This window comes from Podarcis raffonei, chromosome 5, assembly GCF_027172205.1.
Source record: "Podarcis raffonei isolate rPodRaf1 chromosome 5, rPodRaf1.pri, whole genome shotgun sequence".
NCBI classification, from domain to species: Eukaryota; Metazoa; Chordata; class Lepidosauria; order Squamata; family Lacertidae; genus Podarcis; species Podarcis raffonei.
This window is the reverse complement of record NC_070606.1, coordinates 63,199,928-63,221,957: the sequence shown is the minus strand read 5'-3', so window position 1 is coordinate 63,221,957 and position 22,030 is coordinate 63,199,928. Positions and strand designations below refer to the sequence as shown.

General features: G+C 41.6%; 1 protein-coding gene across 4 annotated transcripts in view; it reads right to left on the bottom strand.

The window, feature by feature from the left end:
• Positions 1–241: 241 nt before the first annotated feature.
• The window catches only part of VPS8 (VPS8 subunit of CORVET complex), an 86,873-nt gene continuing 65,084 nt past the window's right edge, over positions 242–22,030 (bottom strand). For 3 of the 4 annotated variants that reach the window (XM_053389756.1, XM_053389757.1, XM_053389758.1), the window contains 6 exons: positions 15,082–15,162; positions 11,729–11,898; positions 10,895–11,063; positions 5,905–6,015; positions 2,554–2,634; positions 242–2,094 (listed from right to left, as the gene is read on the bottom strand). In XM_053389756.1, the coding sequence (XP_053245731.1) occupies positions 1,942–2,094; positions 2,554–2,634; positions 5,905–6,015; positions 10,895–11,063; positions 11,729–11,898; positions 15,082–15,162 (765 nt within the window). In that variant the 3' untranslated portion in view covers positions 242–1,941. The remainder of the gene's footprint in view (positions 2,095–2,553; positions 2,635–5,904; positions 6,016–10,894; positions 11,064–11,728; positions 11,899–15,081; positions 15,163–22,030) is intronic. The other variant, XM_053389759.1, reaches the window with a different exon arrangement.

Below are 22,030 nucleotides of genomic sequence, written 5' to 3'. Positions count from 1 at the left end.
TACATTTATATAATAGCATTTGATACTGGCACTTTTATTTAACTTACCTACTGCAGAAGCATTTCTTACTAGAATGGTAAGCATATTTTGATTAAGACCAAGAAAACCTGTTTATTCCTTTACTGATATTCCTTTACCATAAAATCAGTGGTCACCTAGGTGCCAAAGATCTTGCTTGATTATATAGCATGGACAAACATAAGCCAGGACTAAGAGGCATCAGTTCAAGAGGAGGCAGAAGTGTTCATACATATTTATACCTGAATACTTGCACAAGAAGAATGATATATTCACAGCATGATTACAACCGCCTTTCCATCAAGGGTGCAATCAAGGATGATGCTGAACATTTAAATAGGTAAGCTTTAACTGAAGAGGATTAGATCAGAAAATGGGTACCCAAGGCCTCATTTCATAATAATCCCACATCAATGAATGTTTTAAATAAATAAAATTGTATGCATATAACCTTTTCTCAATTTGTGCACTCCAGATGTACATACCTCTAGCATATGAGTAATCTGCAGCCATATGTGCATCAATTTCATTAATGCATAGTGGAGAACCATTTGCATCCTGAGAAAAGATGAGGGAACACAATACACACTGCAATAACCTCTGGATACGGCAGTCAGTAGCAAGTCACGTGAAAAAACTGCTTGATGTGCTTTTTAATCTGCACTTGTTCTCCCTTTAGACAGGTTATCACAAAGACAGGAAACCCCTTAAACAAACAAGGGAAAACTGCCAACTACCAGCTTTTGGAGATGTAAGGACATTAAACAAGACACTAGTCAGAAGCTTATGCTTTACCCTGTAGGACCAGGAAAAATTACCTTAAATTCATGTTAAAACCCATTCCTGTTGCAGGCTGCTAATGATGCCCTATCTACACAGAAGAGAGCAAGAGCGGGAGAGGGGTGGGGTGGGAATCATAAACCACCATCTGAAGCCTTCCCTTTAATTCAGTATAGAGTTCATAATAGATAAATGAGCTAGGGGTGGGGTGGGATACAATGAAAGAGGATGTCCTTTCCATGCAGCTCAGTAACTCGGCAGCAGCAGCCGCCATCATAATGATGAATGTGCTGTTTTCTTTTGGTACACTAGAAACAGTGAGAGCTCTGTGGAAATGCTGGCACACAGCTAGTGCAGGCCTTACAACACACACAAGCTGGCACCAAATATTTGCCACTCTCAAGTTGGCTGAGTACTACATTATAATGTGCTTGGTTAGCAAAATTTCTGGTTCAGGATGCTAATGAGTGGCACTTTCCTGGAATAGCATCTGTCACAGCAAACCTTCTTGAGCCACTAGCACAAGGGCCAACAGAGATTTACTGCAATGGCTAAAATCAGAGGAAGAGCTAAAGCAATTTCAGAAAAAAATCATGCAATTGGGGCATCCTTGGCAGTTCTGTCTCGCTTGGGTTCAGTTGGGTTCTCTGCATTCAGCTACCTATTAGAATACTGACTGTAGAGTTTCACAGCTTGTTCTAAATTAAAATGAGAGAAATGTCAACTTTGGATGACTGACATTTGTTGTATTCCCTTGGTTTTCTTCTCTAAGGGAACAGACTCCAATTATTTAAATAAGCTCTGGCTGCAGACACTTTATCCCTGGGGCTTAGTGCAGCTGCCCCAAGTACTGTTGTGTTCAGCTCCAGTGACGAACAGCATAGGTTTGACAGAGTAGTTTATAGCTTTCAGCAAAGCCCAATGGAAACAAGACTGAGAGATATTTTTTATGTCCCTTCTGCTTTGTTAAGCAAGTCACAGAGGGAAAATAATAGCTGGTCCTTACAAAGTTTCCGCATTGTTGCAACCTCTTATCTACTAAATACAAAGCGAAGTTCTCGGGAGCTTGTTCCACCATCAGGAGTACCGTCAAGTACTTTTCACAGTGCTGTTCTCATGCCCTGGAGCCCCATCAAATAGAGATTAGTCTTCCACTAGAGGAGGAGGAGGAGTGAGGTGAAGTTGGAAGGTCTCATTCTGGAAGACACTATTCAGGGCAGAATCACCCTGGGAGATATGGAGGAGCCCATGTTTTTCTCCACCACGGTCCCGTGAGAGTTCAGTCAGAAGAGCCAACTACAAAACAAAAGAACACCACTTGGTATAGTGTAGGTAACAGAAATCATGTGAGAAACATACATTAGAGAGTGATGTGGGCAGTAAAAGCACTGACCTACTCAAAGGGGCAAACAATAACTTAGTACAAATAAAAAATAGCGAAAGTTGCTAATCAAAAACTACCAGGTCACAACCTCATCTACTGAGCCAGCATTGACCAAATCACAGAAAATGCTCCAGCTGAGTTATAAAAGTAGGGGAAACACTCTTTTCAAAAGTCAGCTGTGAAAGAAAGATGTGCTTTGAGGAAACTAGACTCTCACACACTTCCAGTAGGTATGATGAACTTACTTTACCCCTGAAGGGGATAATACCCTTTCCTCCCTCCCCAGGTATCATCCTTGTGGTATATGAGAACACACCTCCAAACTAGTTCAAGTTTTACTTCATTAAAAATGAGACATAAAATTATATTACCCTTGATGTTCCTCGGTACAGACGACAAAGCTGGTCAAAAGCTTGAGCTTGCTGTGGATCCAAGATGGCCTCAGAATTGGTCTATGAAGAAGTATTACAATGTCACCAACACAAAACATGTACATCAACCAGGGCTTCTACACTCTAGTGTCTTATCAGACCTAACTGAGAAGTTCAATTACAGAAAGTTGGAGAAAACATGCTTCTAACTTTGACCTGGACCAAACAAATATAGTTAATTCAGGACACCTTGCCCTATATTTTGACCTAAACAAAGCCAGAGAATATCCCATTAAACTAAAAGATAAGCAAGTTACAATGAAAAATGATATTTTATGTCTGCAGTAGTAAATATATTCTAGTCAATTCTTGTGGTATTTCATTTTCATTAAACATTTTTTATTTCATGCTCAGAACAGGCAAGGGCAGGAACAGGAACTGTGCTTGCCTGATATACAAGTGACGCACAAAAACTGTTGTTCTAGGAAATTCTCAACTTGCTGCTTTTAGCTGGATATAGAGTGTGCGTGGACTGGAATGCAGCTGGCCAACCTCACTGGCCACTAGCCAAGAAACCTTCTGAGTCATATCAAGAGCTGGAATTATACAACATCTGGGTGTTAGATATGGAAAAATGGGTTGTGTTCCTCCTGGCCTTCCTGAATCTAGCAGCTTGCTAGACACCCTTGTTATGTAACTGGGTGGAACACATCCCAAAAAACATCAGTTAAGAGGCTCCAATATGTCATATGTAGCAGTACCTAGTGTTTTATGCATCCTATCTTTTATATCTCCTTCATGGATCACTGCCTTGTTGTGCTGAAGGAGCTTGAATAACTAGAGAAGCTATGAGCTATGCCGTGCAGGGCTACCCAAGACAGACAGGTCAAAGTGGAGAGTTTTGACTAAACGTGATCCACCTGGAGCAGGAACAGGCAAGCCACTTCAGTATCCCTGCCAAGAAAACTCCATGGACAAAAACAACAGGCATCTGGCAAATAGAAGGCAGTGAGAGGTTTTACTTTCTTGGGCTCCATGATCACTGCAGATGGTGACAGCAGTCACAAAATTAAAAGACACCTGCTCCTTGGGAGAAAAGTGATGGCAAACCTAGGCAGCATCTTAAAAAGCAGACATCACCTTGCCGACAAAGGTCTGTATAGTTAAAGCTATGGTTTTCCCAGTAGTGATGTATGGAAGTGAGAGCTGGACCATAAAGAAGGCTGATCGCCGAAGAATTGATGCTTTTGAATTATGGTGCTGGAGGAGACTCTTGAGAGTCCCATGGACTGAAAGAAGATCAAACCTATCCATTCTTGAGGAAATCAGATCTGAGTGCTCACTAGAAGGACAGATCCTGAAGCTGAGGCTTCAATACTTTGGCCACCTCATGAGAAGAGAAGACTCCCTGGAAAAGACCCTGATGTTGGGAAAGATGGAGGGCACAAGGAGAAGGGGACGACAGAGGACAAGATGGTTGGACGGTGTTCTCGAAGCTACTAACATGAGTTTGACCAAACTGTGGGAGGCAGTGGAAGACAGGAGTGTCTGGCGTGCTCTGGTCCATGGGGTCACGAAGAGTTGGAAATGACAAAACAACAAACAAAATCTTTTATATCTTCACAACATTCTTGTTGGGAAACTCATTATTATTCCTGCTTTGGAATTGGGGATGGAGACTGAGTGAATTACTACTGCTTCGACTAATCACTCTTTTCCAGCAGGTCCCAGGGCAGGTTACAACAATTTAAAATTCAGAAATAAAAAGTTAAAACAAAATACAGTCACAGGAATAGGATGTGTCCTAAAAATACACATCTCAAGAAGTGTCAAAGCCTAGGGTAAAAATATGCATCTTCAGCATTTGCAGAAAGCTGGACACTGAAGGTGCCAGGTGTACCTCTGGGGAGGGAATTCCACAACTTAGTGGCTTGGCCAATACCAGGGAACTCAATTGCCCAGGTTGAAGCAGGAAGAAAGAGTGTTGCATTTGATTAACATCATCAAGAGAAGATCCAATAACTTATCAAGATTGAAGGCATAGGCAAACTTGGCCCTCCCTCCAGATGTTTTGGGACTACAAATCCCATCATCCCTAGCTAACAGAACCAGTGGTCGGGGTGATGGGAGTTGTAGTCCCAAAACATTTGGAGGACTGAGTTTGCCTATGCCTGATCTTACAGAATAAAACACGGTATTGTTGAGCTACTGTCCTGTCCTGTGCATGAGCTTACTCAGAAGTGAATCCCACTGCTGAATGGAGTTTTCCTCCAGAAAAAGTGTGCACAGGGATTGCAACCTTAACGTGAAAATTATGTACAATTATAAAGGAAAAATAACATTTAAAAATCAGGCTGCAATTTCAGAGTGACTGGGAGAAATTTACTGGTTTGGTGCAAAAGGTTCCTTGTCAGAGCACAAAGGCACTTCTATTTGCATAAGACAATCCCCAATTGCTGCTGATTTCCACCCCCCCCCATCCTGCTGCAGCCCCCCCCCCTCCGTGCTCATCACATCCCACATTGACTTGACCCTCAAGAACAGCTTTTAGGGGAGCACAAGTGGCTGAAGGGGGAGACCAAGAAAACCTCCATTGTGCAAGCGGAATAAGCCATTCTTTTCTGGATCCAACCCATCATTTAACAGAGCAAATCCAATTAAGATTTAAATCCACAGATTATCAATAGTCAATACTGACTAACAAAATTATGATCAAGTATTGGGACTCAACTGTTCCATGTCTTATGTACCGTATTTTTCGCTCTATAACACGCACCCGACCATAACACGCACATAGTTTTTAGAGGAGGAAAATCCGTAGGTACGCCACCCGTAGGCATTCCCTCCATAACACGCACAGACATTTCCCCTTACTTTTTAGGAGGAAAAAAGTGAGTGTTATGGTGCAAAAAATACGGTATTTTCTCCCCTCTCCCTTCTCTTTTATTTCAGTTTAGTGTATTGTGAATATGAATAAGGATTTTCTTTTGAGCAATCTTGAAGGCTCTGCTTGATCTTTTTAAAATAGTTAAAATAAAGAATTCAACATAAAAAGAACTATCAAGGGCTTATTTGCTGACATTTACTTTCACAACTCTCCAGGTCCATTTTCCACAATTTTTTTAAAATGGAGAGTGAATAAGAATTTGTACTACACATTAACTCTCCATGTTCCAGTAGCTTTCCAAATCACAGATACTAACAACTACAAATCTACTGCTGCTATGTGATCTATTGTCTCTCTTTAGAGGACTGCAACAAACACACACACACACAGAAGTGGAAGGTAATTTGTTCTTATCCAAAGACAAGAAAATGTAACATAACTATCTCCCCTTTGCTGTTTCTTACTTGTGTGTAACCATCAATCAGATTGTTCTTGGGGCTGATGAGCTGATATATTGCGGGCAATTTTCCTGTTGTCATGGAAACGAGCACTGCAGGGCATTTTCTTCCTTTTAACTAAACGAAAGCTTTTTATTCAATGCTGCTGGAAATCTCTTAGCCAATCTGACATCTGTGTCATTACACAGAGTATAAATGCCGAAACCTGCATGCATACATTAGGCTGCAGTTTTCACTTCAAACGCAAGGAGCTGGTTAAGCAGCTAACAACAGGTGATGCAGATATATTAGCTTGCTCAGAATCGGGCTGAATCGGATTACATCCTATTTGCAAAAGTGACTTAACAGCCCTTTTTGTAAGTCATTCTAAAGAGGTTTTATTTGTTCGTTTGGAATCTCGCAAATGTGACATGTAATCCTTGAAACAGAAGTTCCTGCCTCAATGTTTCTAGAGTCTAGATTCAAAGAATCTGTTAGAGATAAGAATTTCTAATCCTACAAGTATATGCAAATCTCAAAAGATGTGAACACTTATTTGTGGCTCCCAGTACGTTTCCGAGCACAATTCAAAGTGTTGGTGCTGACCTTTAAAGCCCTAAACGGCCTCGGTCCAGTATACATGAAGGAGCGTCTCCACCTCCATCGTTCTGCCCGGACACTGAGGTCCAGTGCCAAGGGCCTTCTGGCGGTTCCCTTGCTGCGAGAAGCCAAGTTACAGGGAACCAGGCAGAGGGCCTTCTGTGGAACGCCCTCCCACCAGATGTCAAAGAGAAAAATAACTACCAAACTTTTAGAAGACATCTAAAGGCAGCCCTGTTTAGGGAAGCTTTTAATGTTTAATAGGTTATTGTATTTTAGTGTTTTGTTGGAAGCCGCCCAGAGTGGCTGGCGGGACCCAGCCAGATGGGTGGGGTATAAATAATACATTATTATTATTATTATTATTATTATTATTATTATTATTATTATTATTTGTATCTTGCAGTACACATTTAGTTTAGCAAGGCTAGTATTCCTTTCTGGACACACATTGTTTCTATTTGCCTTTTTAAGAAATACAATAAGCAGTAAGGCTAAAATAAGGATTACTTGCCTATGTTTTTACACGAACAGGTTTAAGTAACTAGAGCTAGATGTTACACTACACAATTCTAGTAGTGAGAACAAGAAATGGTCTAAATCAATCATCCTGAAGCCCAGAAGTCAATCATCCTGACAAGCAGCAGGTTCAAACTAGTTCACTAGTCTGTCAGGAAAACATTTTCCCAGTACAGCTACCAGCTTTTCTTAATAGCAAATGCCAGAGATCAAGCTGGGAATAGTAGCTGTTCCTTCATGTACCCATTTCCTGGTTATGTGAGAAACAGTGCAATCTTATGTATGCTTACTTGGAAATAAATCCCACTGGGTTCAATGGGACTTACTCCCAGATAACTATGCAGAGGATTACAGCCAATGTCTCATTTCAGCTCCGGTATCTTCTCTCCCCTTTCATTCATTTTTGTTTTCTCAACCACACTGTGTAGAGTGAGCAGAGTGGCTGCAGGATTTTGTTTATTCACACACCATTAAGGAAGGGTTGCACACTGATGATTTTATACATTGATTCCAAGATGTGAAGAATATGTGCCCTATTATCACATGATGGGAACCTATGACTGACTGTACATTTCATATATGAATGGAGTAGCAGCTCACATGCATGAGACTTTACAATCTTTAAGCATTCAACAGAATTTTCTGCACAGAGGTGACTTATGTTTCAGTCTTAAGCTGCAGGACTTATTGGCCAAATATGAAGTAGTTCTTACCTTTGTACAACAACTATACATCAGTGTAGGTGAGTAATGAACCAACAGCCACGTAAGATGTATTTCAGTCATATACATACCAAGACAGTCAAGCTTACATTCTAAAATATATATATCCAAGTGAACTCTTGCCTTCAGCAAAGGTGTATATACATACACAGTGATCTTCTTCAAGTCAAGATTGCAAAGGCAAACAAAAAATTATTTCAACCTAGAGTCATGTCAATTCCATAAAGATCAATGGCAGAGTTGAAAAAAACACAATGTTACTTGGCAAACTGCAGATAAATGGCAGACACAGTGACAGATGAAAGGCCTGGAATTTATACTCAAGGCAACATCCGTCACTGCATTGACAAACTTATACTTCGGTTTAATCTGGAAAACTCTCCAAAGGCTCCTTTAAAAAAGAAGGCACTTTCACATAAAGCCCAAGAAGATCTGGCTTAAATTAACAATCAAAGGCCCCAGAAAAGCACAGAGAACTAGCAAAGCTTCTCATGCCTTTACGTTTTTTCTGTCTCAGCCTCTGGTATATCCTCTTCAGAAAGTGGCAGTTACCTTCAATTACTAGGATCAGTAACTAGGTTGAAATAAATGTTCTAACATGCACACAAAGCACAGATTAAGACGCCTAAGAAAAGAGACAGAAAGACCACTGCAGTAAGTCACCACTGGTGGCCTCCAGTCACTCTAATGGAATTATTGGGGAAGCTGCCTCACTTTAGCCTGTACAATCAGTCCATAAAGACTAGGTAAGCATTATCCTCTTCTAGATAAGTAAGTGTGTTTAGAGGGAGGCTGCCTCCTGTACCCCCAACAGAGATTTATGCTGCTGGCTAAGTTGCCTTGGGCTGAAATGGTCTGTGCTGCCATCTGTCATTTCCGAAATTGTTCCTGCTGGCGGTTCCTGGCTGTGCGGCAGCTCTTGCCCGGAGCAACCTGCTACAAACTCAGCCTGCTTTTCTATCTTTACTCTGCCCTTCCTCACTTGAGCTGGAGAGGAAGGGTGGGCAATGTTAGTACGCTTGCGCCTGTTGCAAAGTCCAGTTACGGTTATTTTCAAGAAGAAAAGCCGCATCACATCCCAGCCAAGTGATCGGGAGAAAACTGCCCTAGGAATTAAGTTGGGGACAACCTCTTAGGAATGGAATGCGAGCTTTGGAAATACACTTAAAACGCTGAGTCCTTAAAGCCATTGAATGTTCATACACCCATTTCTTTAAACCACCCATTTCCTGGCATACCCTTTGTTTTTCAATATGGCTGCTGACAGGAGAGAGGGAGGGAGAGATAAAGAACAGAGTGTGTTGGGTTGCTGTCAGTTCACATATAAATCTCAACACTACTTCAAAATTCAAGCTGACAGTCCATTTCGGAGGAGCAGAAATGGTACTAAGAAATATACTCCAGATGCTTGGTGGCATTTCCCAGCACTAATGCATTTTTGCTCAAAGCATTCTAAAGAAAATATAACACCCAAACTCGGAACTTTACAGGTAGTCCAAGAGTGCCCTCTATTTGACCATGAACAAACATACTTTAAGTATAAAAAGAAGCCCTGATGGATCAGACCAAAGACCTATCTAGTGCAGCATTTTGTTCCCATAGTGGCCTTTGGGAAGCCCATAATCCATAGAAAGGTATCTGATAGAATGACAACAGAAGGAAAATATAGCAGGATTATACATAGAATTCACTAAGCCCAAACAACGAAGGGTTCGAAGTACTGTACTATGTTGTAGGGGACCTACTACAGCAAATAGTATTATCTTAGACTGCTGAAGGACTTTCAAGTGTCCACTATGTTCTCCAGTTTCTAACAGCTGAAGTGCATTAATTTTAAAGCTGGCAGCTTAAGATGCATGCTACAAACAAATAGCTCATCGGAAGGAAGTTATTTGACCATTAGAGTGTTATTTGAATTACTTGTACTTCAATGCAAATGGAGTAAAGCAATGAAGTCACTAGAAGAATCATTGGCCTGGACACTTAATTCAATGCAAATCTGTTCTCTGTTCAAGTTGTTGTGGAAACAGAGTGCCGTCAAATCCCGAGGCCATGAGATCTTGTTGGATAGATACATCAGGCAATCCTTACAATAGCTACAAACATTGACTCCCACTGCAACCATCCTCTGGCTGCATTGTATATTAGTCCTCTCTCATCCAATTCAAGCGTATAACATTTATACTCTAAAATCAGGATTTTCTACTACTTTGCTTTAGCAGCTGGATTACTTAAAGCTTCTGAATTATCATTAAGCAGCTTGCAAACCAAACATGAGTCAGCATTGTGATAAAAAAAATGCCAAATGCAATTTGGGGAGGCATTTAGTAGAAGCACTGTATCTAAAAAGCATTTTCTACATTTTAATTTTTCAATAAGGATGTTGCGCTCTTTCACACACAAATAATCCGTGATGAAAACTGCACTACAGGAAGGATTTCTCTCCACTTGGAGTAATTCAGACATGAGTATGCACAGAATCCACTTTAACTTGACCCACATATAGAATCACAGAGTTGAAAGGAGCTCGAGGGTCATCTAGTCCAACCCCCTGCAATGCAGGAATCTCAAGTAAATCATACATGACAGATGGCTATTCAACATCTGCTTAAATCCCTCCAAGAAGGATGGTCCACCACCTCTTGATCACCCCTGGAGGAATGTTACACAAAAAAAGCAGGACTGTCAGAAGCCATGCTGTCTCCAGAGCTCCAAAATCAATTCCACAGCCTCATCTCAGACACTGATTCTTGGCCAGAGGAGCAAGAACAGCAGTTGCAGACCTCAAAACACACTAAAGTGGCAGTTGAGGGTTCAGTGCACTTAATGATTCCTGCTGCTCCCCAGTATTTATTTTCATGTCTGCCTACAATTTGAACGAATGCCTTGTCTACTACGACACATGGAAGACTTTTAGGTTGCTAGCACGTGTGGAAAGCACTCAAACAGCACATGGCAAAAAGCCATCATTTGCCTTTCATTGTTCCATAAATAAATGCATGTCCCATTTTTTTAAAAAAACCTTCAATTCAAATATGGCAGGAACTTATCAAGCCACACCAAAAGCTTCTTGAATGATGGAAGTGTAGACAAAAGAAGCTTCATTTTACTGAGGTGCTCCTAAACTCAGATATAACTTCAGCCTTCTAGGAAAGGTTCACTTCTGCAAATCTTACCTGTGCCAGAGATACAGGAGTTCCCTTCTTCATTTCTAAGCAAGCACCGCTTAGTTTTCCTCCTTTGTTACTTGCATTGCATTTAAAACAAGTCCATCTCATCTGACCGTCTGTTTCAGTACCACACTCTTTACTCAGGAGGCAGAGAGAATGGTACAAGTGGCCACAGCTGTTACAAAAAAAAGAAAGAAATTTAATTGCACACATATATTAACTAGATGCTCTGCACACCAGAGCACATTTGTTTTGTAAAATTAATTCTAAATAGGTTCCAGTAAACCAAATGTCACACTACTGTCAAGAGAAACAAACGTATTTTAAAAGACATTAATCCTGCAATCCAAAACACAGAGTAAGAAGACCCTTTTAATATAGTGGAGTAAGCATACTTTTGTCCATTTATTCTCTGTCACAAACATTTTCTGGATCTCTATTTGCCAAATGACCACCTAACGATTAAAGAGAAATTAGTCTCAGTCATCTATAAAAGCCCTTCAGAAATACTTGTTTCTGTTGGCTAAAAGTCTCATAAGTTTTACATTCGGGGGGATTTTAAATTCTTGAGATTAGAATTCTGGAAGCTTAATCAATGTTTTAAATTTTCTATATTGTATGTTTTATTGTTGTAAGCTGCTTTAAGATCAGCATGATGAAAAGTGGGGTATAAAATTTAAAAATAAATAAAAAGTACAAACCCTGAAGGCATACAGAGCCCATTAAATCAGGCCCCCTCACAGTGCAGCAAGACAACAACCACCTCTATGTATCTTAACTATATGAAACTTCAGGACCTCTTGTTGCTAGCACCTCTTATTGCCTTTTCTCAACAGTTACCTGAAGACTATGATTTGGTCAGCAGTCTCTTGTCTTCTCTTGTACTGCTGTAGACAAATACAACAGTAATCTTGCTTGGGGTTCAGCCCTCTAGTCACAGATGCTTTCAAATTACGTAAGGACCAGTGGAGGTCATGGTTGAGTAGGTTGGTTGTAGTCTCCAAGAGAGTCTGATCAAGCACAAGGACAATATGAGAAAGACATCACTTAACCTGTTAGCCATGCTCCATAAATTCTGCATGTGGCAAAACATCTCATAGAGATTAAATGAGGGGAGAAACAACACTTTTAGGTATCTTAATGACAGATCCTGCTATTTTATACATAATATATGCTGTCAAATGTCACTGTGTGGCCATTTTATAACAGGTCAGTCTATAGTACTGTAATTGGAGCTTATCCAATAGAATGGTGTCTTCCTAGCTCACACATTTTGAGCCTTTGGGCTAAACCAATTTCGTATTTGTGTAAAGTGGAGAGAGAAACAAGCTATTCTTATGCTAATGAGAAGGTGTTTGGGATTACAACAGAGCTCAAGCTTAAATTGGACCCATCAAAGTGATACTCTAAAACAAACACACATAATGTTTAAATGATATAACATCACCACCAGCCACTTACAATATGTCTGCATCATGTGCAACACCCCATTGTACTGAATGGGCTCCAATTGTAGAACTTTGTGTGGTTAGGGCTATCATATTGAGGATACAAATGTTTATCTGTCAAACTTGCATGCTACCCTTCCCCATAGAAGTTCAGGCGGCGTGCATGGGATTATCCACATTTATCCTTGCAACCACATCCACCAGGTGCATAGATGACTGTCAGGGAACTGCCTTCGGAACTAGAGGAGGAGGCGAGGCCCCACAACGATGCTGGAGAGGGGCCAAGCAGGGAGAGAGGCAAGTCTCCTGTTGGGGAAGAAAATCAGCGCTACACCAGGGATAGAGGGGGTCCAATGGGGGAAGCAGAGAGCAGGCTCTGGGACTCTTCACTGGACACCAGCGGGGAGAGCACAGGTCCTCCGCTACCCATGCCCTCCCTGCGCAGAAGACTTCTGCGCAGGGAGAGTAGGAGGAGACTGGGCGTCAAACAACTTTTATGTTGGAAAAGGTTTAAGAAACGCCCACTGACGGATTCTGCCAGCGACTGAACAGCCATGGAGTGGATGGCTGTCCAGCGAGAAATGGTTTAACCAGCCAACCTAGCCCAGAGTGGTGGCTATTTACGCACAAGCAACCCCTAAAGCCATTACAATGACACTCCCTGGTACCCAAACCATGGTTTGGCAACCAGGTCCAACCAGGCATGCTGTTCCCCACCTCCTTCCCCCTCCTCTCATTCAGGCTTCTCTCCACCACCCCTCCACCTCCATCTCAACCTTTTTAACTTTTGGAGACAGCTTGTTTCATCTATGTGAATGAGGGTACAGCTGACTTACAACACTGAACTGTAACACGCCATGTAGGATTCCTTTGAGGGCAGCCATGCGCTCTAAATGTGTGGGGTATGGGTATGACCTAGTTAATGCTTACAATCATAAAACTGTGAAAGGGACCCCAAGGGTCATGTAATCCAACCCACGCAATGAAGCTTTTTGAAGATGACTGCCCCATCCCATGCAAAACTAGAATATGTTTGTGTGATAGTTATTTGTTTCATACATTCCTGTGATTTATGTACAGTGCTACTGGGGTTGGCTCACACGCAGACACACCTATCCTACACAGAAGTGTGTATGCACAACAACAGCACTGGGGGGGGTGGCACCCCCACTCAGTCTCCTAGCCAGCAACTTTCTCAGACTTCCAGCTTAGTACCAGCGTCACTGGAAGAAAGCAATATGGAGGCACCCTAAGCAAATTCCTAATTAAATGCCAGAGCAATGCAAGAGTTGAATATGGCAGAGAAGACTCCCAGCTACAGAACTTTAAATGGTACTGAAGTATGCCTTCCGATGGCTCATGAAAGCAAATTCCCAGCGAGGAAATTAAATAAATTCCTCACACCTCCTCATGCCCAGAGGGGCTGCGTCTGCTGATGAGTTAGTGCCATTTCTCTCTGAGCCTCTTCCCCTTCTTCAGAGCAAGCTACAAAGGTGGTTTTGTGCATCATACCTGGAAATCACAATTAAGAACTGTCTTGCTACTTTGAGAATGAGAGGAGAAGCCTAAAGCTCCCAAGGGAAAACATGACTGCAAGGGAAGTGAGGAGTGAGCTTTTCTTCGTTCTATTCTGGACTCAAAAATGGCTACAAGACTCTCCTATTGAGAATACATCCAGGGATCAAAAGGCTAAGGTATAAATAGCAACTACCAGTAAACAATCTATTCATCTGAAAAAGGAAAAAAAGCAAGTTTCCATGCTATCACGGTCATAGAGGGAAGATGGTTTCTGACCAAAGAAATGGGCTCAAAAAGCTAGAAGGATATGCTTAGATTTGCTCTAAGTGTGGTAAAACAGAACAGAATTTCTCATGTGATGGCACAAGCAGGGGCCTTCAGTAAGTGGGGATCTGATCTTTTATAACTGCCATTTTAATTATTGTATATTGAATTTGGTTGGATTTCATATTGTTAGCTGCCCTGAGCACCCTTCAGGGAGGAAGGACTAGGTATGAATTTAATAAACAATAAACACAAATAAACTGCATTAGATAAAATTTCAAAATGCAGCTCCCCACTTAGTGGGGGAAATTGAACGATGAGCTCATCAAAGCAGGGGAAATTAGTGGCAAAATTCTGGTGAGAGAAATATTCAAAGGTAACTCCTCAGCCCAAGGTGGCAAGATGTACTCCTCACTGCTACCACCACCTCACCTGGAAGGAAAGCAAGCGACAGAAGCACACCTGTGCTGTGAACCTGCTCCTTCAGAGAGCATGATCATGTCCAGAAGAAACAATCCTACCATCCCCAAGTCAGCTGTTTAGCAAGAACGGTACATTTGTTGCACTGCACATTGTCTACAGAGGCCTTAAGGTAAATAAAAAGCAAACATGAAGTGAGGGATAGACCTCTGCTTGAGATCCTAGGCAGCTTCTACCAGTCAGCAGACAGTGCCGAGTTAGATAGACCAGTAGTCTAAGTTAGTATAAAGGAAGCTTCATAGGGTATCTGATAACCTACAGGTACTGTCATGTCCAAGACAACAAAAACTTGCTTGTTAACACATGCTTTCATCATACCTGGTGGAAGATTCATTTAATAGGCAATTAACTGTTTGGTTAATTAACACAAAGGGGATAATGTGGATAACGCCACTCAATTTCTCTTCCATTAGACAAAAAGCCCTTCAATTTTTAGGCAAGATCGCTTTACCTTAGTAGGAAGAAAAAGCCCATTTTACTTACTTGTTCATAATTAAAGCTGTCTAGCATGCCCAGAACAAGACCCTGAATTTCTCCCAGTTTTCCTCTTCCATAGACTGGATCCTGTAAAAAGTATTGCAAGCCGATGTTAATCAACTTCAGTGAAAACAAACTGAAAAACTACTACACACACCAATGCCAGGAGGGGAGGGGCAGATAAGGGGAAATGTTTGGTTAATAGCTATTGACTTCTCTGGCTGCGATAAAAACATACAACCTCTTATCTAATCAAACTGCTAGTGCATGAGAAACAGAGAGATCTATATCTTCTAAATATAGTCAAGTGTTTGTTCACATAAATATTTCTCTGTGACTGAAGTAACAGCACATAACTCAGATAACCCCAAATTCACTCAGGGCAGATTCAGAAGACTATGGGGAGGGTGGTGGAGGCCCCACATTCTGGATATGCAGTAAGCTTACCTGTCAAAGGTTCTCTTAGTTCGTTGATTCCAAGGTTGCTTCCCAACAAGGTTTACTACAAGGTTCCAGCCTAACAATGCTCCCTAAAAGACCTTGTCCTAGAGATGAATCTGTTTTGCCCAAAAGGGTTTTCCTATCCTTCCAAGTGACTGAAAGGAATGCAGTGAAGAGAATGGAATTTCCCTGCTGAACTCCTTGATTCAATAAGAATTCTTTTCTAAACAATTTTTGGTTTGGTCATGCATGAGATCTAATTAAAGCATGATGACATATTGCCTCAGGAGAGAAAGGTCAACAGGATTTTCATTATTTACAGTTTTATAGTAATCTTGTCTCATACTTTTTATAGCTCTCTGCTTTCCATTTTTTAAATCTGCAGCTCTTGCAGGAAAAAACTCACACCCAAATATGTTATTGAAATATGTTCTAAAAGCTTAAAGCAATGTAGCAAGATTACAGTTTTAGCACATGGGAGCTGAACTCAGTTTTAAATTTAAAGTCAACACTTGGGCTTTTTAATGTAGCAGGAAAAGGCAGTGTAAGAACCAGTGGATGAACCAGTGGATGAAAATAAAATATGCAGAAATAAAATGCTTTATTCAACAGTAAGGACGAAGGTCCGTATAGTAAAAGCCATGGTTTTCCCAGTAGTGATGTATGGAAGTGAGAGCTGGACCATAAAGAAGGCTGATCGCCGAAGAATTGATGCTTTTGAATTATGGTGCTGGAGGAGACTCTTGAGAGTCCCATGGACTGAAAGAAGATCAAACCTCTCCATTCTTAAGGAAATCAGCCCTGAGTGCTCCCTGGAAGGACAGATCCTGAAGCTGAGGCTCCAATACTTTGGCCACCTCAGGAGAAGAGAAGACTCCCTGGAAAAGACCCTGATGTTGGGAAAGATTGAGGGCACAAGGAGAAGGCGATGACAGAGGACAAGATGGTTGGACAGTGTTCTCGAAGCTACTAACATGAGTTTGACCAAACTGCGGGAGGCAGTGGAAGACAGGAGTGCCTGGCGTGCTCTGGTCCATGGGGTCACGAAGAGTCAGACACGACTAAACGACTAAACAACAACAACAAGGACGATTACTGAGACACGGGTGGCACTGTGGGTTAAACCACAGAGCCTAGGACTTGCTGATCAGAAGGTCGGCGGTTCAAATCCCCGCGACGGGGTGAGCTCCCATTCCTCGGTCCCTGCTCCTGCCAACCTAGCAGTTCGAAAGCACATCAAAGTGCAAGTTGATAAATAGGTACTGCTCTGGCGGGAAGGTAAACGCGTTTCCGTGTGCTGCTCTGGTTCGCCAGAAGCAGCTTAGTCATGCTGGCCACATGACCCGGAAGCTGTACACCAGCTCCCTCAGCCCACAAAGCGAGATGAGCGCCGCAACCCCAGAGTCGGCCACGACTGGACCTAATGGTCAGGGGTCCCTTTACCTTTAAGGACGATTACAGACCATTTAAGGAGAGTTACCTTTGGTGGACAGGGATAGATATACTCTACAATACAAATTTTATGGAGAAACATTAGTTTTGCACAGTACGAGAATAAGTTGACTGGACTAATCTAGAAGACTCAACTACATGTCAGCAGTGCCTTATAATTAATGACCTAAAGGAGCTTATGCTACTACCTGTAGAGATTAGAGAGGAGTGATAAAAAAAATCAAAGGATTAGATGGCATATTCAGGATTCTTCCAAGTGCTGTACATGACAATTCAGAATACCTGAAAGCCACATAGATTTGTCCCTGTACTCTAGGGACTTGGGGACTAGCTGGATCAGCAACAGTGGCTTAGTCCCAAACATCAACTGTTGTTTTAAAAAACTTTCCCTCCCTTTCTCTTGCTATCCTAGCTTCCCACACCTACAATATGATGCTAGATTGCTAAGCCACGTGCAATCAAAGCTGCTTTTTGGACAGGCTCTGAGCCGGGGCGTAGCTAAAAGAAACATAAATAATTATGAGCTACAAACGAGGCTACAAAATCCCCATACACGCCTGTTTGGTTGGAAAGCCTCTACATTAGGTTGTTAAGTTTCCTGTTTAACAAATGCACTCAAGTTATAATTTTTACTAGGTCAACCTAAACCTTCTCCCTGATCTGCAAGGAAGCAGTGGCGCATACCAATGATCCATTCACACAAAGGGAGCGGAGTCTTCTGGGGTCACATTCTGTTTTCAGTAAGTACTTTTCATTTTAGCATGCATAATTTAAAAGCGGCAGCATAGAAAGTGCATCATGCTGAGGCACCATATAAATTATGGAGAGTAACTGGGAAGTCTGGGCCCTTAGCACAGCATGTACGTGATCCATGACATATAGCAAGCTATTTTTATCTGTTAAGCGAGCCAGCTCCTCTTTTCTGAGGCACTCAATTCAAGAGTGTGCACATGTCAAGGGACGCCAAGCGCTAGTTAGAAAGGAAACCGAGGAGGACAGAGGAGCAAAGAGATGGCAGTGAAGACTGAGACATGTATGGATTGCTCCAGACATTAATCCCAGCTGACAAAATGATAACACCCCAGATGTCTTTTTAACAAGCTACAGGAGAGGTGGGGAACCTTAACACCCATAATAGCATGGAACCAGGTTACCTGAAAGACCCACTTCTTCCAAGGTACTTACCCAGACACTGAGACCTTTTTCTAGATCAAGTGAATTGCTACTGGTGGCTAATTGAGAAATGGCCTTTTTCATGGTGACACCTTAGTTAAGGAATGCCCCCCCCCCGATGCTTGCCTATCACGTTCTTTACTCTTTTCATTACCAGGTGAAGACATTATTTTTAGATTCCACTGAATTTTATATTCTGCTTCTAGTGTTGTTGTTGTTTATCTTGTTATACTGTTTTACTTGCTGCTGCTGAAGTTTTTTAATTTATTTTTATTTATTGATCGATACGATAATCTTTGTTGTCATTGTCCCATACAGAACAACGAAATTGAAAAAATCTACATCAGACATTCAAAAACCAACAAGCCTGCTCTCCCAGCTATCCCAGCCTGGTTAGCCCCCTAAAAACTCTGATACCCCATAATTAAATACAATAGACTCCCATAGAGACTACCTTACACTGTGTTTAAAACCAAAATTGCATTTGAATAGAAACTGCTTCTCAGGTGGCTAGTCCTAGTCTTTATAACCCTGTACCTTCTCTTCCAGAAGGCAGAAGCTGAAAGAGATCATTTCCGGGGTGCGCACTGTCCTGCACTATCTCTGCAGCTTTCTTACGGCACCTGGAAGCACAAATTTGATCCAAGGTGGGAAGAGTGCGCCCAATTATTCGCTCCGCAGTCTTTACTAATTGTGTCAGGGAACTGCCATCAGCTCAGAGGTGAGAGGTGGAAGGGCAGCTGGGTTACAAGGAGCCTCCAAAGATTGTGAGAAGCAGCACTTCCTCCATGGAGGAAGCCCCGCCTCTAGTGGGGAAGGGATGCAGGGCTCAGAGGATGCACGAGAGAGCCAAGACACCGGGCATGAGTAAAGCGGGGGGGAGGCAGGTCCCCCTTTAGCCACGCCCTCTCTGCCCAGTAGGTTTACAGGCAGAGAGGGGAGCCGTCGGATGGGGGTCAAGAGACTACTCTGCTGGGGAAAGTTTAAGGACCGCCCACTCTCAGATTCTGCTAGTGACTGAGCAAGACATGGAATTGAGACGTTCTGCACTGTAAATGTTTTTGCACCAATAATAAAGCCTTTGAAAAGACCAGTGGGGATCTTGCCTGTTTGCTCTCGACAACCTCCCCGGTAGGCATAACATATTGTTTTGGGTTTTTTCATGTTTTGTTATTGTAAGCAGGTCAGAGAACACTGTTTCTGGAGCGGCATGCAGATGCTTCTTATAAAAAGGAAGCAAATGACCCCCAGAGGAGAGGTGCCTGAAAGACTCTGGGTTTCCCAAATGCTGCTGGTAGACCAGGAACTGGTATTACATTTGAAACCCTCATTTGAAAGCCCTTTAAACCAGGCAGGCAGAGAAGGTCTATACCCAGATAAACAAGCACATTCCAACTCACGGATCTTTAATTACTAGAGATCAGGTCAAATCAAGCTGCACAATATTTTTAAAAGTAGTGTGAATGAGTAAGTTAGCTAGAGGCCTTGCACTAACCAATTATGGTGCAAGGAAAATTGATGCCATTTACATGTTGTGTTTCTTTACTTCTCAAACAACACATGCAACAGGTTATATAATTATAATAATTATATAGCTTAGTGCCTAGCTTAGTGTCCTACTGGTTAGTAGTGGAAGTGAAATATATGCAATATGAATTTTAGCTTTTATACTGCTTATAATGATTTGCCCACAGTTCAATTCCAGCAGCTATAGAATGCTCATTATCACATTAAATAGATATTCTATGCTTAAATGTGCTCAGACACAGCTTTGACTTTCCTACAGGCATAGGGAAATAAAGAATCTTAAAGTTTCCTGCTTCTGGAACAGGGTATACAGTGAGAAACCACAAGATATCTGTTTTAAGAACATTCACAAGGGATTATGGCTTTGTGAAAGATTTTGCACTTTACCTTTCATCTCTATTTAGATACCACTCATCCTCTTAATGGGATAATACTTATCTTAATGTCCCCAAAATTCCCTTAATATTGCCCCAAAGCATTTCTTTCATTTTCCTTTTGAATTAATGTTACTAAATCCTCTGATGAGTCAGATTTAGAATTTAAATCTAACATTAATCATATTTAATACCGTTTCAAATGAGTAACTGTAAAGTAAATGCAATGTGAAATCATAACCCAGGTATTTTTGCTGAAAACAGCTCTATAGTATTGCTATGGCATGTGGATTATACCTATTTAAAGCAAGCAATAAAAAAATGTTATTGCCTTTCTTAAAAAACAGACCATTACAAAATATCTTTCTAAGCAAAGAGACAGTTCAATAGTTCAGTCTGTTGGAATGTTCTTGCTATTTACCTTACGCAGGCAGATCTTCTACCCATAGGGCCCTCCTGCGGCACAATAGGTCAGTGCATCTGGCTGTTAACCAGATGGCTGGTGGTTTGAGCCAATCCAGGGATGGCGGTGGGCGGGATTCCTACACTGCAAGGGTTCCCTTCCAACTCTACAGTTCTATGATTCTAAGAAATACTTACCCTACCCACAAAACTAATTCATTTCAGGGCATACAGAACAGCCACCCCAAATCTGGCACTCTTCAGAAGTCAATGGATTACAATTTTCATTTAGTGTTGCCATACGTCCAGAAGTTCCCGGACCTATGTAGAATACTGCAGTTGGCAGCAGAGTCTGGGCAAAATGTCTGGGAAACTGCTGATGTATAGCCCCCCATGACAGCAGTGGCGTTTTTGCCGATCTTCCATAAAAAATAGCTCAAAAACAGTTTCACAGATAGAAATATGGCAACCCTATTTCATCATCCCTAAACATTGGCGACGTTGGCTGGAGCTGTTGGGAGGTATTAGTCCAGAACATTTCAAGGACATCAGGTTGGGAACGGGTCATGTAGATGATATGCTGTGTCAGTCCAACATTTGCTAAGTGGGTCTGATATATTATTCAAGTGCCAGAAGTAATTATTTCCATCAGCATCTGACAACACCAACAGAAAGTGAGGCCCCAACCAATTGTGCTGCACATATGCAGCCTGACGCATGACGTCTCAGGGAGTTATCATTAAAGCAAACACAAGATCAAGGAAAGACTCCTATTCTGAAAATGAAAATGGGGCATAGTAAGTAAGTTGTGCTGCTAGGTCTTCTAGGTCTTCCGTAACAAATAAGATCATTCTCCTGTAACGAACTGATTGGTACCAAGGACTTTTATCCTCATGTAAACGCTGTAGCTCAAACTAACAAAAAGCTTGTTAATTCAGATTCTTCAGGTTTTGATTCTAGACCTATGCCACGGAAGGTATTTTACCTAGTCTATAAATTACAGTTGACAGCAAGACACTTTGGTATGGGAACTACTGTTCTGAGGTCCAAAATACAACTAAAACAAAAAAATCAATGGAGCTGGAAACTAGGGACAGGAGAGCAAAAGAAAGTAGGCATCAAATTCACACTTTGCCTTTAGAAGCAGAAACTAGAAACTGGTAATAGTGATTAGGATGAGGAGAAAGGCAGCTGTAATTTAGATGAAATAAAAGCAGTGCCAGTTTGTGTCCCCAGAGTAGTATTTCTCCCAAGAACTGAAGGAATGCTAGATAGCAATTTTACAAAAATATTATCAACCTAGATATCATGAGATTTGGTATTATAAATCATCCACAGAGAAGCTGTAGTGCATCTCAGGGGAATCATGTGTGCAATATAAGGTAAATCTAAAAGCCATTATTTGATACACAACAGTAGGCTTCTGTTTTAGTAGAGGCCACAAGCAAGGCACATAATCTGGACATGGAGCTGCTTTTGAGGTTGTATCTCCAGCAGGGAGCATTGATTTTGTAAAACGTTTTCCAATAAAAGGACAGCAAACAAATATGGCTTTGGCAAAACTAAATATGGGGATGAAAAAGCCA